The 14,871-nt window shown below is 40.3% G+C and overlaps 1 protein-coding gene across 1 annotated transcript; it reads left to right on the top strand.

Annotated features, from left to right (window-relative positions):
* The first annotated feature begins 6,949 nt into the window (after positions 1-6,949).
* On the top strand, positions 6,950-13,949 carry kptn (kaptin (actin binding protein)). Its single transcript, XM_071906176.2, has 12 exons — positions 6,950-7,232; positions 8,448-8,530; positions 8,623-8,707; positions 8,803-8,857; positions 9,510-9,588; positions 10,298-10,371; positions 10,992-11,098; positions 11,657-11,761; positions 11,871-11,934; positions 12,066-12,201; positions 12,414-12,587; positions 13,377-13,949. The coding sequence occupies exons 1-12, from the start codon at positions 7,031-7,033 to the stop codon at positions 13,539-13,541; spliced, it is 1,329 nt and encodes a 442-aa protein (XP_071762277.1). The 5' UTR covers positions 6,950-7,030; the 3' UTR covers positions 13,542-13,949.
* Positions 13,950-14,871: the final 922 nt, after the last annotated feature.

Genomic DNA, 14,871 nt, shown 5'->3' with positions numbered 1-14,871 from the left:
ACATATCTATAAGTGTTGTGCCTATATGTATTGTGACTATATCTATTGTGGATGGACTGAAAGACTTGGAAATGACAGACTTTTTAAGACTTCTTGATCAAGTTTTTGTACACATGACATTTTTTTTATATGACCAATATCATCTATTATATTTTTGAAGGATTTTGCAGTTGACAAATTGTAATTGCCGGCCAAAATGTGGCGGTTAGGGCGACGTTTTTGGACTGGGTGATCATTTTTGTGGCACATAAACAGACTTATTTTCAGCCGGCGAAGAGTCCACAAATGTACACACACTGTCTCAGAGATGAGGATGAGGATGATGCGCTCATCGGCCAATAGAGGAACAGCTCGTCCCGCAGCTGCAAGAGCAAATAGGGAAGTAGGGAAGAGGACTGAGCCGCGGTAATCCCCGTCCGACTGCCTCCCCCCCCCCCCAGCAAGAGAGACACACTCGCAATGATGCAAGCAAGAGCTTTTATTGCAAAACTGCATGGAGCGACTTATGGGCAGATTGAGGCCTGAAAACAGAGAGAAGGGCGGAAAAGAAAGAAAGGAGAGCAGAGAGACAGGCAGGTAGACGCAGTCAGATGTAAGTCAGGTGAACGGAGGAGGAGGAGGAAGCGATGGAGGGGGCGGAGGAGGAGAAGCAGGTGAAGGGGCAGAGAGGGGTGGGGGGGAGGCTCCCGCTCACGTCCCCACTGACACACTGCTGCGGTTAATCCAGATTAGAGTGTCTAAAACAGGTCGACTAAATCTGCAGGCCAGCCAGCAATACAGAGGCTGCTGTCAGTCCCAATCACTCACCACACACACACACACACACACACAGACTGTAATAATCTCTTCTGTGCAAACCAGGTGCCACCAGCAGCTCACCCCAACCCCACCCCCACCCCCCTTTCCAGTCAGGACGGATACCAGTTGGCTGTGCTGGACACTGGAGCTCCATCCAGTCAAACAGCACTGTGATACAGCACAGTCAGTCGCATCAAGCACAATATTCAACACTCAATATCACGTTTATGGTGGTTTTAAGTCATCAGACAGTCTGCAGTGGAGACAGACAGAGATACAGAGGGTGCGACAGGAGACAAAAGGTCGCGGGCCAGATTCAGGCTCATGACGCAGCGAGTATGGATGCACCTTCAGCCCGCTGAGTCACCATAAAGCCCAATATGACCTGCAGATTTAACATGGGATGTATCGTGTCAAAGAACCCTCTGGAGAAGAAAGGTGTGGCCGGACAAAGGCTTTGCTTTGTCATGTGAGACTCACTGTGGGTTCCTCTGTGAGATAGATTCACGGACTCATATGAAGAAGTAGAAACAAACACACTGTCAAGAACGGTAGCTCAAGTTTCCACATTCGAGCAAAGACACGCATTCTTATTTCATCTGCATCGATAATAAAGAAAGATAGAATGGTGATGAGAACTGTGTAATGAGAGTTTGTTGTGCATTGAATATGAACTCATCTTTGTTAATGTCACTGTTCATGCTTAATTCATGTTAGTAAACACATTAGTTAACATTATTAACAAACAACATGAATTAATGCAGTTGTTCATGTGCATTTAACATGAACAAATCTTTGTTAATGTTATTCATGTTTAATTCATGTTAGTAAATGCATTAGTTAACATTAGTTAATGAACACTTAATGTAAAGTGTTACCAATAGAGTTAATAAGTAGATAATGATAATAAACATGAAGAAACAGTTAGTTCAACCCCACCGGTATGTGAATGTGTTGTGTGTATCCATAAGCACAAAAGGAAAATTCTAAACATTTTTTATTCATATAAGCAAGTTTAAGATCATTAGAAATGATTGAGTCACAATCAGAGAGAAAACTGTATACAATCAGATTCTTTGACACCATTTTGATGGTTTATCTGAACTGAGCCTTGACTGAATTATTCAGTCAAGGCTCATTCAGTCAATGAAGCTTGACTGAATGAATCTATTATCAAATTTCCCCCTGTGGCATTTTAAAATTTACTAGTCTCTGTTATTGCTACGACTGTCTTACATCAGAATAATTTTCAATGAATAAAATAACCTACAGACTGAAGCTGAGGTCAAATGAATCTTAGTCCATTATATATTTCATCAAAATGAATAAGTTATTCAACCACAAAAAGCTCTAAACTACATCTTGTTAGCAGCAGTAGCAGGGTTTATGAGGTACCGGTCTATGTCATATTATTGCTTTGAGAGGAATTAATAAGCATTATATTTTGACATCTTTTCCTTCCTCCTCATATAGTTTGAGGAGAAACCATCTTTTTGTCCTCCTCAGATGTATTTTGGCATAAATGAACAACTTTACAAAAGAAACACCTTAAAGTCGGTGATGCAGCAGTAAATCAAAAGGTGGGTAAACGATGCCCTCCAGTCGGTGATCACCAAAAAGCAAACAACCAAAATATAAACTTCAAATCAATTATATTTTCCAAAAAGCCTTCAGTTTGATTGTTTTTCCATCAAAAAAATCATATAACTTAATTAGTTTGATATCAGTGTATACAATGAATTTACCTCCTAAAGATTTATGTCAGTCTAGAAAAGGTGAGTAAACTGACTTCAGTTGGGCCTAGATCCCTGCTTAGCATGACAGTTTGATGAAATGTGATTATTTTTGTGTATTTTGAGGTGTTTTCAGAGACACTGAATGGTTATTGTGGAGTACTGAGGTGTCACTGTAACTCCTGCCAGAGCAAGAGTAGCCACATGTCAACAACACTTTTACTGTCTTTAACTAAGAACCCCTTTGTATTTTTAGTGTGACTTTAGCTCGCATAAATGTCACTGCATAATATCTTATACATACTATTTCTCATACTTGTATATACAAATATTACCTAGACAGGACAAATGTACCATTACTGTGTTAAGATATTCTGAAATAGTTACTATATTCACCTCAAACTACTCTTAAATGAAGAATGTAGTTTATCTTGACATGTGCGTCACCTGAGGGTTGCTGACAACAAAGCACTGCAACTCTGAAAATGTAGTATTGCAGTTAGTATATGCATTTTATTTTTGTAGGTTATTCCACTTTTATCATGTGATATGATTGTTTGCTGAATGTTGAAATAAGTGTAACTGCTGTAACTGTTTTTAAGCTGCAAAACAAATTCATTGAGGACATTACATTTTTCTAATTCTAATTCTAATTCAAGTTGTGTCTACTTTACCACTGTCTATGTTGTCTTATAATGTAAGTGAATGGAGCCGTATCAACAGAGGTAATAACTAATAACTGCAATAATGGAAAACCTGATTCCTATATTGTCTGTCCCATATCAACCTAAATCTAAATACAGACACAATCAACTCATAGCACAAGGTATGCTTACGGTGTGCACTTTATATTATTGTGTGTGTGTGTGTGTGTGTGTGTGTGTGTGTGTGATGAGTCAGAAGTTGCAGTCTGAGGTGAGATGTGTCAGTGTGGAGGATGAGTGATTACAGTGGACAGTAATCCTGCAGATGGATTAGCAGGTGGTATTAGGAGAACTGGGGGTGTAGGGCAGCGCTCCTGCCGAACTGTCACAATATGGAGCCGCCGCTCCCAGGGCCTCGGCCAGTCTGCTTCTCCTCGGCAACACACACTCACACACACACAGTAACACACACTGTGGACCGACGGGAGACGTTAGGACAAAAGGACATCCCATACTTACAGTGTGCTGTCTGGATTTTGCAGCTTATAGTGTTAATATTATCTTTAGGTTGTATATTCTGATGGTGTTCCAGTTCTGCTGAATGGGCGTCTCCATAACACAGGAGCACCAAAGTGAAAAAGCCTCGTTCTCAAGCCAAAAAAGCACCTGACAAAGCTGTATTATTATTCCAGTATCCAACATGGTGATATTTTATCTCTTCACTAGACATTTCTGTTGAATCTAAGTAGTTAATTACTCCTCTCTATGGTGAAACTGTGACTTAATTGTTTGTGTCAGTTACAAGCCACCGTAGTTCAAGCGGATGGGAGGGGTGAGAGCAGTGGAGTCTGGGCCAGGTCATACATTACTTAATGCCCCTTTAATGGAGCCAGCAGTGCAAGTCTGCTTGTTGTAAAGGCGTTTTGTTCCTTTTATTTTGTCACACTTAACTTTGTAAAGAAATTGCACTATACACATATAGTTGTCATTATATAGGCCTACTTTGGCCTGGCATATGGAAAATAAGTGTCAGCTAAAGGGAAATCTTGTTTTTGGCAAGAAAATCTTCACAGTGATGATTAAATGAAGATAAACTTGCCATGGTGTGTGTGTGTGTGTGTGTGTGTGTACAGGACAGGACAGGATATAACATACAAGTATTGTTCATCTTCAGAGAAATAGGACCCTGATCATTCATATGACAATCTTCTTTCTTCATGAATACCAAGTAAAATGGTGGAATGAATCTCATCTATTCAAATAATAATAATGTATTGTGTGGAAGACTTTGGGACACTTTAAGAAAGCTATTCCCAAGCTGAGTTATGTTTCATAAGTGGCTGCACCAAACTTTGAGTTAATACAAGTACATTAATACTTTTGGTCAATTCTTGAGCCATTTTTGGCCACTCAAAAAATAACAAAATGTCGACATAAATGGTTATAAATCTCGCTAAAACTCCATCCTAAGACTCCAAACAAAATAAAAAAATAAAGCGGTATGGTATCAATAACCTTTGATAACAAGAAGTTCCTGCAAAAAATGGGCATTTTAGTGGAGGATAGTGAGCATATTTTTCTGTAAACGGCTCAGAACTAGACCCTTATCTTGAACCTACATGGACAAACCTCACATCCTCTGAATATTCCAGGTCTCTGGTTTCTGGATGTAAAGATTCATGAAGGTGTGATGACATTTTAAATGAGGTATAGCATGTCTAGAATGAGTGATATAGGGAGAGGCTCTTCAATTGTAACACAACACATTTGTTTGACTCAAGAGACATTTCACAGTAAAATTTTTAGCCCATTCCCCGGTGAGCTGGGACTGGCTGCTTGGTACCAAAACAATTCTTGAATTACTCCATTAAAGCTGTGTGACTGCAGGTCAGGTGGGAACTGTTTTAAACCTGTTCAACTGTTTTTTTTTTTGTTTATCATTACCTTCATCACATCTCCAGTTTACATAATTCATAGGCATTTTCCCTTTGCAAGGCTTTGTTCTTTAAATTTTGGGGCAGGGTACCTTGAATAAGAAGTCACATGAGACTAAATACAGTTCACAGCTATCAGTTCCCACATGAACTGCATTGTTTCTGCTGCACACTTGGATTTAAATGCTAGTTGTTGTCCAGGAACTTGCTGTCAGTCATTTAAGTTACTAAATGTTGGTTTAGGACACTTCAGTGGGTTTATTGGGCATCATAGATGTATTACCAGCTCACTGCTGGAGTCCAGGTTTACCTCTCACTCAGCCTGTTGCTCAGCCTCCAGGGCCAACCTGGATCTGCTCAGGAGTAAAACTGAGCAGCAGGAGGGCTTGTTGCTACTCTCCCTTTCCACAACAGACTGATCGGTCACTGCTGGGCTCAAACTCAGTGCCTGACAAGTAGACACTTGATGTGTGAGTTTTCACTGACATCTGGTGGACAAACATCATTAGTTTCCTTGTTGTGGATTCAGACATGCACATACAGTAGTTTCCCCATTGCTGTGAGGGGAGTCCTAATGAAAAATACATGTATTATTTCTTTGATATTCCTATAGGTGCTTATAGTGTGTCTGGTACTCAATAGTGGCTTTATTACACTTAATGGTTACACTTATTTGGTTACACAATAATTTTATCACCTATGGTATTATTGTCGAATTATCTGTGGTATAATTTTTTTTTTTTTAAAGTTTTGCTTTGATACTTTTGTAGAATGTAGATCTTTTCTGTAAGAGTAGACTTGAGAGTGTCAGGTTATTAATTTGGATAAAGCAAGATTTGTGCATTTATTGCTGTGGTTAAACTGCAGTGGGCAGCAGGAGCAGAGATAGATGCAGCCAGAAGAGCTCTGGATAGTGAAAACGGCAGGATTGCATCTTTGAGAATTACCTATAGTAAAGGATTTCATTGTCTCTCTGGAATATAATGCAGAGTAATGGGTTTTGTACTAAGTGATGAGGTGGGATTTAATGTCGACTAAAGCAGAATAACAAGACCACAAGAATTTAAATGGACAGTCTATGCTATCTTTATTTTGTTTGTGATACAATATGATACCGGTGGAGGGCAGCAATACAGATTATATGCGTCTAATCTGCTATAAAACTACAAGAAGTAGAATAGCCGTGTGCTGCCTACAAGTGCTCTTCGTAAACTCGTACTTCCAAATAATATAGTCGAAATACAACTTGTCGCGCATTCAAATACTTTTGGTTTAGAAATAATAACAAAAGGAACAGTGTAACAAAAGCATAAATAACATGTGTTGTTTATTTTGGATGAGCACAGAGCTGCCTTTTGCTGCAGTGGCATAATGAAGAGGGAAAAAAATACACCAGCCATTTACTTGATGTTTTCATTAATTAAAAACAAAAATGCAGAATAACTAAAAGTTAAACAAAGACTTTTGTGTCATTGTGATGCATTTTTTTCCTTAAGAAAAAAAGAAAAAGAAAAAGAAAGCTTCGACTGTCCCAGTCTTTATTGTTTTGTTGGGTCGTTCGAGTGCTGAGATCAATATTTCCGACCGTACATGAATGCAGCTTTAGAGCTCCTCCCAAACCCGGATGTTTTGCTGCTCCTGTTAATAATTGTATAAAGCTAACCATTATTAGCCAGAACAAGACCGGAGGTAGGAAGGTTTTGCCTTCAAAATAAAAGCATAACTATCACCCGACCGCCGTTATAACACCTGTTCGGCATAGGGTGCGTTATTTTGCTATGTACAACCGGAACTGCTGTTTGTTAGTCGGGCTCGCTTGACACTGCTGTGAATGGCGTTGGGGAGCAGAGCCGCCGGTGACCATGAGTAGTCCAACTTGTCATTGCAGATAAAAACAGCGGATTTAGTTTGAATCGCCGGGATGCCTCGAGAGTCGTATCCCTTCGCGGAAGACAGCTTCAGCCGTTTCCCGTCGCAGAGTAACATTTACGGACTCTGCCAGGCTGGGGAACAGGAGCTGCTGGCTGCCACTCTCAAAGGGAAGGTGGTGTGTTTCAGATACCAGGACCTGCAGCAGAAGATCAGACCTGTGGCCAAGGAGGTGCAGTTCACCTACATACCAGGTATACTGGACAGCTGCTTTAATGACATTATCTTATTTAAACCATAATCATACAGTGACCTCCACTGACTTCTTAATAGTGACCTCAAGAACTAATAGTACCCCTATAATACATTTCAGACCATTTAGACATTCAGTGTGGCACATTGAATGTTCATATTGTCTCAAGATACAGAAATTTCTTACAAGATTATTCACAAGCATTAGAGAAGTAACCTATGGAGCTATGTTTAAAGATACCCAACAGGTCAGTTTTGTTGGTTTTGTTTAACAGAAATCTCCACAATCACAACACAAATATGTCTATTTTACAGGAACTTACCAAAACGAATCAACACATATCATCACATAACCTAAGCATGCCTAAACATTTGTATCTATAAGTCAAAACCTTTTCATGCATAGTGCCCACATTGTGTTTTATCCAGCACCTGTTTGACTTCCTCTTCATTTTTTTTCAAGTGTGAAATGTATATTTTGATCTAGACAGCATCTTCTTCCAGAGGAATGTATAATGCTGAATGTTGACTGCTCCTGTCCTGAGCTGTGCCATGCTAAAAGACAAAATGATCCATGCTTTGAAAAAATATTACCTTTAATATCATCCAAATCCATTAAATATGAACTTCACCAATTACGGACTAGCCTACTCTTGAATTTCCACCTCATATATTACATGTGCAGTTAATTTTTATAGCACTTGAATCTTATGGTCCACATGGAAAGATGCCAGATTTCAGAGACCTCAGACCTTATAGAGTCAGCACTCTATGTTATAGATTAAACCTCTTTAGTGCTGCATGTGCATTAGAAGCTGATTGCCATTAAAAAGCTGAATTTAGAGATTGTCAAAATGTGTGTTCAGCTAAACAGCCTATTTAGAGGCGATAAACTTCTTCTTAAATCCTTTTGATGTGAGTATAAAAATTGTTCATCACAAAATAGTATCACACAGTTTGAGTTTTATCCGCTGTTACTTTAATAATCTACAGCCATTATCAACCATTCTGTCAAGATAATAGTATACAAGATTGTATCCATAGAATTTCAGTCAAAATCCCTTTTCCCTCTTGAGTTTTTAACTTGTTTTTGTATCAGATTTCTTTGTCCTGATACATGTAATGTGTAAACTCCCTAACTGTATTTTAATGTTGTCTTCCATATGTGTTGGACGCTGTGACATGCATTGGTACTACATCCTGTCTTCTTTATCCAGTTGATGCAGAGATTGTGTCAATTGATGCCTTCAACAAGTCTCCACCCAACAGAGGGCTGGTGGTGGGCATCACCTTCATAAAGGTACTTTCATACCAAAGTTCACTACATTGTAATTGTTTATGAATGCTGTCTGCAGTGATAGAAACATTCAGTCTCCTCCTCTCCTCTGTCAGGACTCTGGTGACAAAGCCACTCCGTTCCTTAATATCTACTGTGACTACGAGCCGGGCTCCGAGTTCAACCTGGAGTCCATCGCCCGTGAGTCAGACAGTCTCCTGCCGTTCACACTGTTCACTGCCTGCTTACTGACTGTAACACTCTGATGTTAATGTTTCTCTCTCTGCCCTCAACAGAAAGCTGCCTGAATCTGGAGCTGCAGTTTACTCCCTTCCAGCTGTACCACACAGAGTAAGTAGGCAGGTATATGGGGCCGATATTGGCCTTTTATTACAAATCTGATCTGGTGCAGTCAGTGTTGTTCACCTCTGATATGATGGATATGATGCAATTTGATTGATTACATATTTACTATAGAATCAGTCAATACTGCGCTCGTTGTCTATGGGAAAACCTTAACTGGAATTGATTCTAATGAGACATTTTGATAGGATTCCACACAAGTATGCATGAATATGTTTTAGTATCATTATGATTATTATTATCCTGGGTTACAGTGGATAATTTTAGTATCCCTTCGTCTACATGCTGTTTAATGCTTTTCCACCCTGAAAAGAATAAAAATCTTGGGAAAACACTGAATATTTGTAATTTTTGGAATCTTTTTGGCATGGTCAAATTTGAAAATATTGAATATCGGCAGCAATACAAACAATATCGGTATATGTGTCAGTATAGAATCCCTGCAATACTGCTAAGCAGTCTGCTGTCTGAGAGTCTACAGTGAAACATTTAACAACTCGTCCCAAAGAATGGTACCAGGTGTTTTTGTGGCTCAGATGAACAGAATGTGGAATAAAGACAGAGGACAGGACGGAGTCTGGCTGACAGGAAACGTCAGTAACCTTCTGTAACCTTCTGTAACCTGCTGGTTCTCTGTCAGGGTGCAGTGTGACGGCGGAGGCAGCGAGACGGTGTTCCTGCTCAGCGGTCATGACCAGAGGATCCACCTCTACAAGGAGGTAGGGTGTGTGTGTGTGTGTGATTCTAATATATACTAGCATATCTTTTGATCAGATCGCCACCTTTTGCCACTTTAAAATGTAGAAGGTCTCTTTTTCTCTCCCCTATATGTGTAGTATATGTATGTATGAGTGTATGTATGTATGTGTATATGTTGAGTATATGTATGCATGTGTGTATGTACTGTATATGTATTCTTTATTTTTTAACCCATACTAACCCTTTTTTAAAATGAGATAATCTGCTCAATGTACTTTTTTTTTATTTTGAAACATTTATATTATATCTTTTAATTAAGTTTGTTTGTTTATTTATTACCTTATTTTAAGTGCATCTCATTGTATTTTCTCCCTCTTTTGTGCATGGACCTGTGGAATGTAAATTTAAGTATAAAATTGCATAAGAAGTCATTTATCATATGCTTCTATTAGAGGTTGCTTGTTCTTTATGTGTAAAAAATTAAAGTTTGATGAAAAATAAGTAAACAAAAAAAAAACACGGGGGTGTGTTGCTGTGATTGGTTGGTTCCTTGTCAAGCAGAGGGCTCATTAAAAGGGATGAAAGCAAGACGATGATTTTTTCCTTGCCAACATGAGAGACAAAAAAAAAAATGATAATGAATTTTGCAAATTAGAAGACTTTCCAAACACTTTGATTCATCATGCGAACAGCAGAGCATCGCTCACCCGGCTCTCCTGTGTCCCACAGAACGCCTCCCTCCACCAGTTTGAAGAGCAGCCAGTGGAGAGACTCTTCCCCGAGCTGCAACAACTGCCCAGCAAGTCAGTCTGTGTGTGTGTGTATCTGTGTGTGTATCTGTGTGTGTGTGTGTGTGTGGTGTGCATGCAGTCAGTGGGTCTTATATGTGTTATCCATGCCTGTCATGATGCTCTGTAGCAGGAGCAAGATGACCGGATCAATAACAGACTCTTTTTTGGGACAACCAGGCACTCTGTACTCCACAATCTTAAATGTTGTCTGGAGAAGAATCCACATAGAGAGAAACTGAAATGCAAAAAAAGGCTGGAAGGAAGACTTTGAAATAATATAAAGAGTAAAGTGATGTTTATAGGTTACAGACACACAGGAGTCATTGAACTTTTGACTAAAAACGACTTTATTTACTAGATGTCCAAACACCTTTGTCATCTGGAAATGTGCAAATAGCTTGTTTAGCTCTTTTTATACGGTAAAAGTTGCCCTCAAATTCAAACTAACAGTGTGTAATTTAATCTCATAGTCACTATATAGAGCTAAAACATAGTATGTTGCTGTCCAAAACACGTATGGATTTCACTGTATCTGTTGGGCCCGGCCCATTACGCCCCATGCTGAATGGTGGTTTCATCGCCGTGTGTGTGTGTGTGTGTGTGTGTGTTGCCTCTGTCCTGCCTCCCTGCAGTGTGTTGTGGCTGGACATGCTGAGTACCGCCGGGGGTCGGCGCCTCTCGGCGTTCGGCTGTCAAAACGGCTGCGTGGGACTGGCTCTGGTCGACCAGGCCGGACCAGGTGAGGAGAGGGGGGGTGAAGGGTCTGTTTCACGTTGTTCCCCCGTGCATAAGCCTAGGAAATGATGTGGGAAGATGTAAATTCCTGTTTACACTTCATGGAAGATGACAGTTTGGTTGTCTGTATCGCTGAACCCCATTCAGCAGATATTAATTAAAATCTGACCCATACAAAATTGAGCAAAGACTTATGACTGACAAGATATTATTATTATTTGGTCAATGACTATTAGACGGATGTTGGTCACCAAACTATCAGCTTACAGAGGGAACATTGGTCTTGAATGCTTCCTGATGTGATTTTTAAGATATGGCTTCCAATGACATTTCTGGCAATTTCTCTCAATCCTTTATAATGATAAAAACCCACAAGATCAAATTTGGCCTCACTTAAAAAGGTATGGCGAGAGATTATCATGCAGTGATTATTGATATAAAAGACTGGATCATATTTGGGAATAGCGTTTATGTTCATGTTGTTTCAGCCCCAGCTCTCTTCTTGGAACTGACTCTCAAGTGTGTTTCTGTGTGTGTGTGTGTGTGTGTGTGTGTGTCTCAGAGGTTTTGCAGAGCTGGCGGGTGCAGCAGGACAGTCCGATCTCTTCAGTGCTGCTGTTCCCTCTGAGCTGCCAGACCGAGGCCGACCACACCGCCACAGAGAAAAGTAAGCAGTCGGTCCACCGCGGTTTCACATCTCAAACCACTCCACTTTCACTTCTCTACACTTTCTGCATTTTTGGGTGATGATCGGTGGTGCCTCTTTTCTTTTCCAGGTGTGGAAATAGAAGGCTACAACCTTCTGGTAACCAGCACTATAGAGATGGCGGTTGTCTACAGGTCGGCATCAAAACAGCCTTATATACTGTAGATTCTAGCAATCCTGCCATTTCAGTAGCGTTTAGAGTTCCTCTCTCAATATGGCATCTGGCAGAGGTCACGACAGTGTTTTTGTGTGTGTGTGTTCTCAGAGATGTCCAGGAGCGTGGCGTGTCTCATCCGATGTACCTCTCAGAGAGTGACCAGTGGGACGCGGTGCTCTGTGCTCTGGTCATTGACCTGGATTTTGACGGGCAGAAGGAGGTGCTGCTGGGAACTTATGGACAGGTCAGAGCAGTGAACTGAAAGCGTCTTTGCTCTATCTACAAAGCTTGCACAGTCTGTTATTTAAAGTCAAATGGCTAGTATAATTGAATACCGTGAAACCTGGCAGAATAAGACATGACTGATGTTTTCCAGGCATCTGATAAGAATGACAGTCTGAAGCATCGAGGCCTTGGTGGTAACAAGGTTATCTCGTGTATCTTTCCGCCACACAGGAGCTGCTTTGTTATAAATTCCAGCCGCCAATGAGCGGAGGAGACGGACAGTTTCAGCTGCTGTGGAGGCGGAGCTTCAAGAGTCCTTTGCTGTCCATCATCTACTTAGACCTGACAGGGGACGGCTTGAGAGAGCTGGCTATCCTCACGCTAAAGGGACTGCACATTTTGCAGGTATGTGACCTGTGTTACAGAGGAAGGTCAGTCCTTCATCAAGTGTTCGGAAGTGCAACAACATTGATAGAACTTCTCTAGAACTTCTTTTCACAATAGAGAGGAGTAAGCTAGCTAATTAGAGCACTGAAGTCTACTGAAGAGGTATCGCCACGCTAAATACTGGAATAATAATACCGCATTGTCATTTGTTTTTTTGGCTTGAAAATGAGGCTTTTTAGTCCTGGTAGCTTAACTGTGTTGCGACAGCGGTTGCGAACCCGTAGCACCGTCCTCCATCGCTGAGCAGCTGAAAATGCCAGTAGGTGGGCGGATGAGACTGGGACTCTTTTGAAATGCCAATGGGTGGGGAGTTTTGTTCCAAAATAGTCTGGGCTGGAAAGTGAGTTTTGAAAGCCAGAAATCTCAGCGCCCGGCAAAGTGATCGGTGCGTCATCGTTATTGATAAAGAACCCTATCCACCCCCGCAGATGTATTATGCTCATTTTGAGCAGAAAAATGGTACTTATTTCCCCTTTAACCAACTTCTTCAACACACTCACCCCCCTGAACAAACTCCACACACCACAGCAACGACCCATGCTGGAGATCAAGGCTCAACCATGAGATCCAAATGAAAAGGGGATAATATCATAAATGCAATTTGCTGTAGGAAGGGCCAGTCTTGAACCCACAAGACAACTGCTGTACCACTTCTGAAGCGATGTCTTGAAGTAGCTCAGGCATGATGTTTCAAACAGACTTGTTATTTCCCATCTGACACACCTTGCTCCCCCTTTGTCTTTTCAGCATAGCCTCACCAGCACTGCGGATCTGGTCCTGCAGCGGCTGGCCCAGAGGGTTTCCACACTGACGGCCGGCTCGGAGCTGGAGGGAGCCAAAGCTCAAGACACGGAAGAGAAGGACGCTCCAGCTAAGAAAGAGGAGAGTACTGCACAGCCGGCATCAAATTAACAACCGATGCTGCATATTGTACCACCGACCAAGGTTCAGACTGAAGTATTTGTGTCATTTAAAGGTGCGATGTGAAGGATTTTCTCATTCACGGGCCTGTATTGCTATGATTAGATAAAATTAGTCGTAATGACACATTGTTGGAAAGTGAACCCTGAGTTTTGCTATTCAGAAAATAAATGATAGAAAAAAACAGCTGAAAGACAGCAGCTCAGCTGGGTCAGTGGTTGTCATCGTCATCACAGTTACTTTGACATTGAAAGGGGAAATCCTTTACCTTTCATGAAGGGTCTGTTTTTTTTTAAAGCATATCCTTGTAGTGAGTGTTTATGTAATTATACTGTAGAGAATGAGAACATTTATATACTGTGGGTAGTGTACAGTCATTTGTAAATAATAAATGGAAAATAAACCTTTTTGTTGTTGTTTTTGTAATAAACCTTACTGTAATTCTGAACGATTGTATATTGAGAAAAGTGGACAACACATTTAGTTCTAAACTAAAAATAAATAACATGACATTCTCCTGATGAAAAATCACTACAATATTCCTCTAGTGACTAATAATGTGTCTGTGGTACTCAATAAGTTTATAGTGACCTTATCATCTCCTGTGGTGTCACTATAATATTCCTGTAACATCGGGACTAGGTTTGCTGTCTCCCATTTCCATCTTAACAATTCATTTCATCTAGTATTGAATCTTAAAATCTTATTCTTATTTTAAAACAAGTGAAAAAAATAGCCAATGGGGTGAGATAATTTCACTTGTTTCCAATGCAAACCTACTTATTTAATTTCATCTGATCTGTCATATTCTGCCTTGTTTCAAGATAATGACAGAAAATTGAAAATTCAGTGAAACTGATTTATCTCACCACCACTGGCAAAAAAAAAATTTAAGACTGAATATAAGACTAAATGACTTCAAGATCGACATTTATTGCAGTGCACAGGATTACTATAGCTTTTCTTTTTTGTTTTCATAAAGGTTATATTAATGCTATAAGTTTACTTGAAAACAGAGAAAAAGGTTATTATTAATAACACTATCATTATCGCACTTTTCAAAACAGAGATTCAAGCTTTACAAAGGTGAAAACGAAAGAAAACGGATAAAATTGACAGCGAAAGCAATGAAAGCAAGGTAAGCAACATGTAGGTAAACACTTAAAAAACTCTTTAAGAAAAGATCATTTTGTGATAGTGAGCGGAGGTGTTGAAGGACTGGACCCACTCTTTAAAGTGGACGCTGCTGCACTTTGACATCAGATTGCTCTGTGGTTTATTGGCCTCATCTTTTGGCCGGTCAGTGGCAGTGTAGCCCTCC

Source organism: Centroberyx gerrardi, chromosome 11 (assembly GCF_048128805.1).
Source record: "Centroberyx gerrardi isolate f3 chromosome 11, fCenGer3.hap1.cur.20231027, whole genome shotgun sequence".
NCBI lineage: Eukaryota > Metazoa > Chordata > Actinopteri > Beryciformes > Berycidae > Centroberyx > Centroberyx gerrardi.
This window is presented reverse-complemented; position numbering and strand designations above follow the sequence as displayed.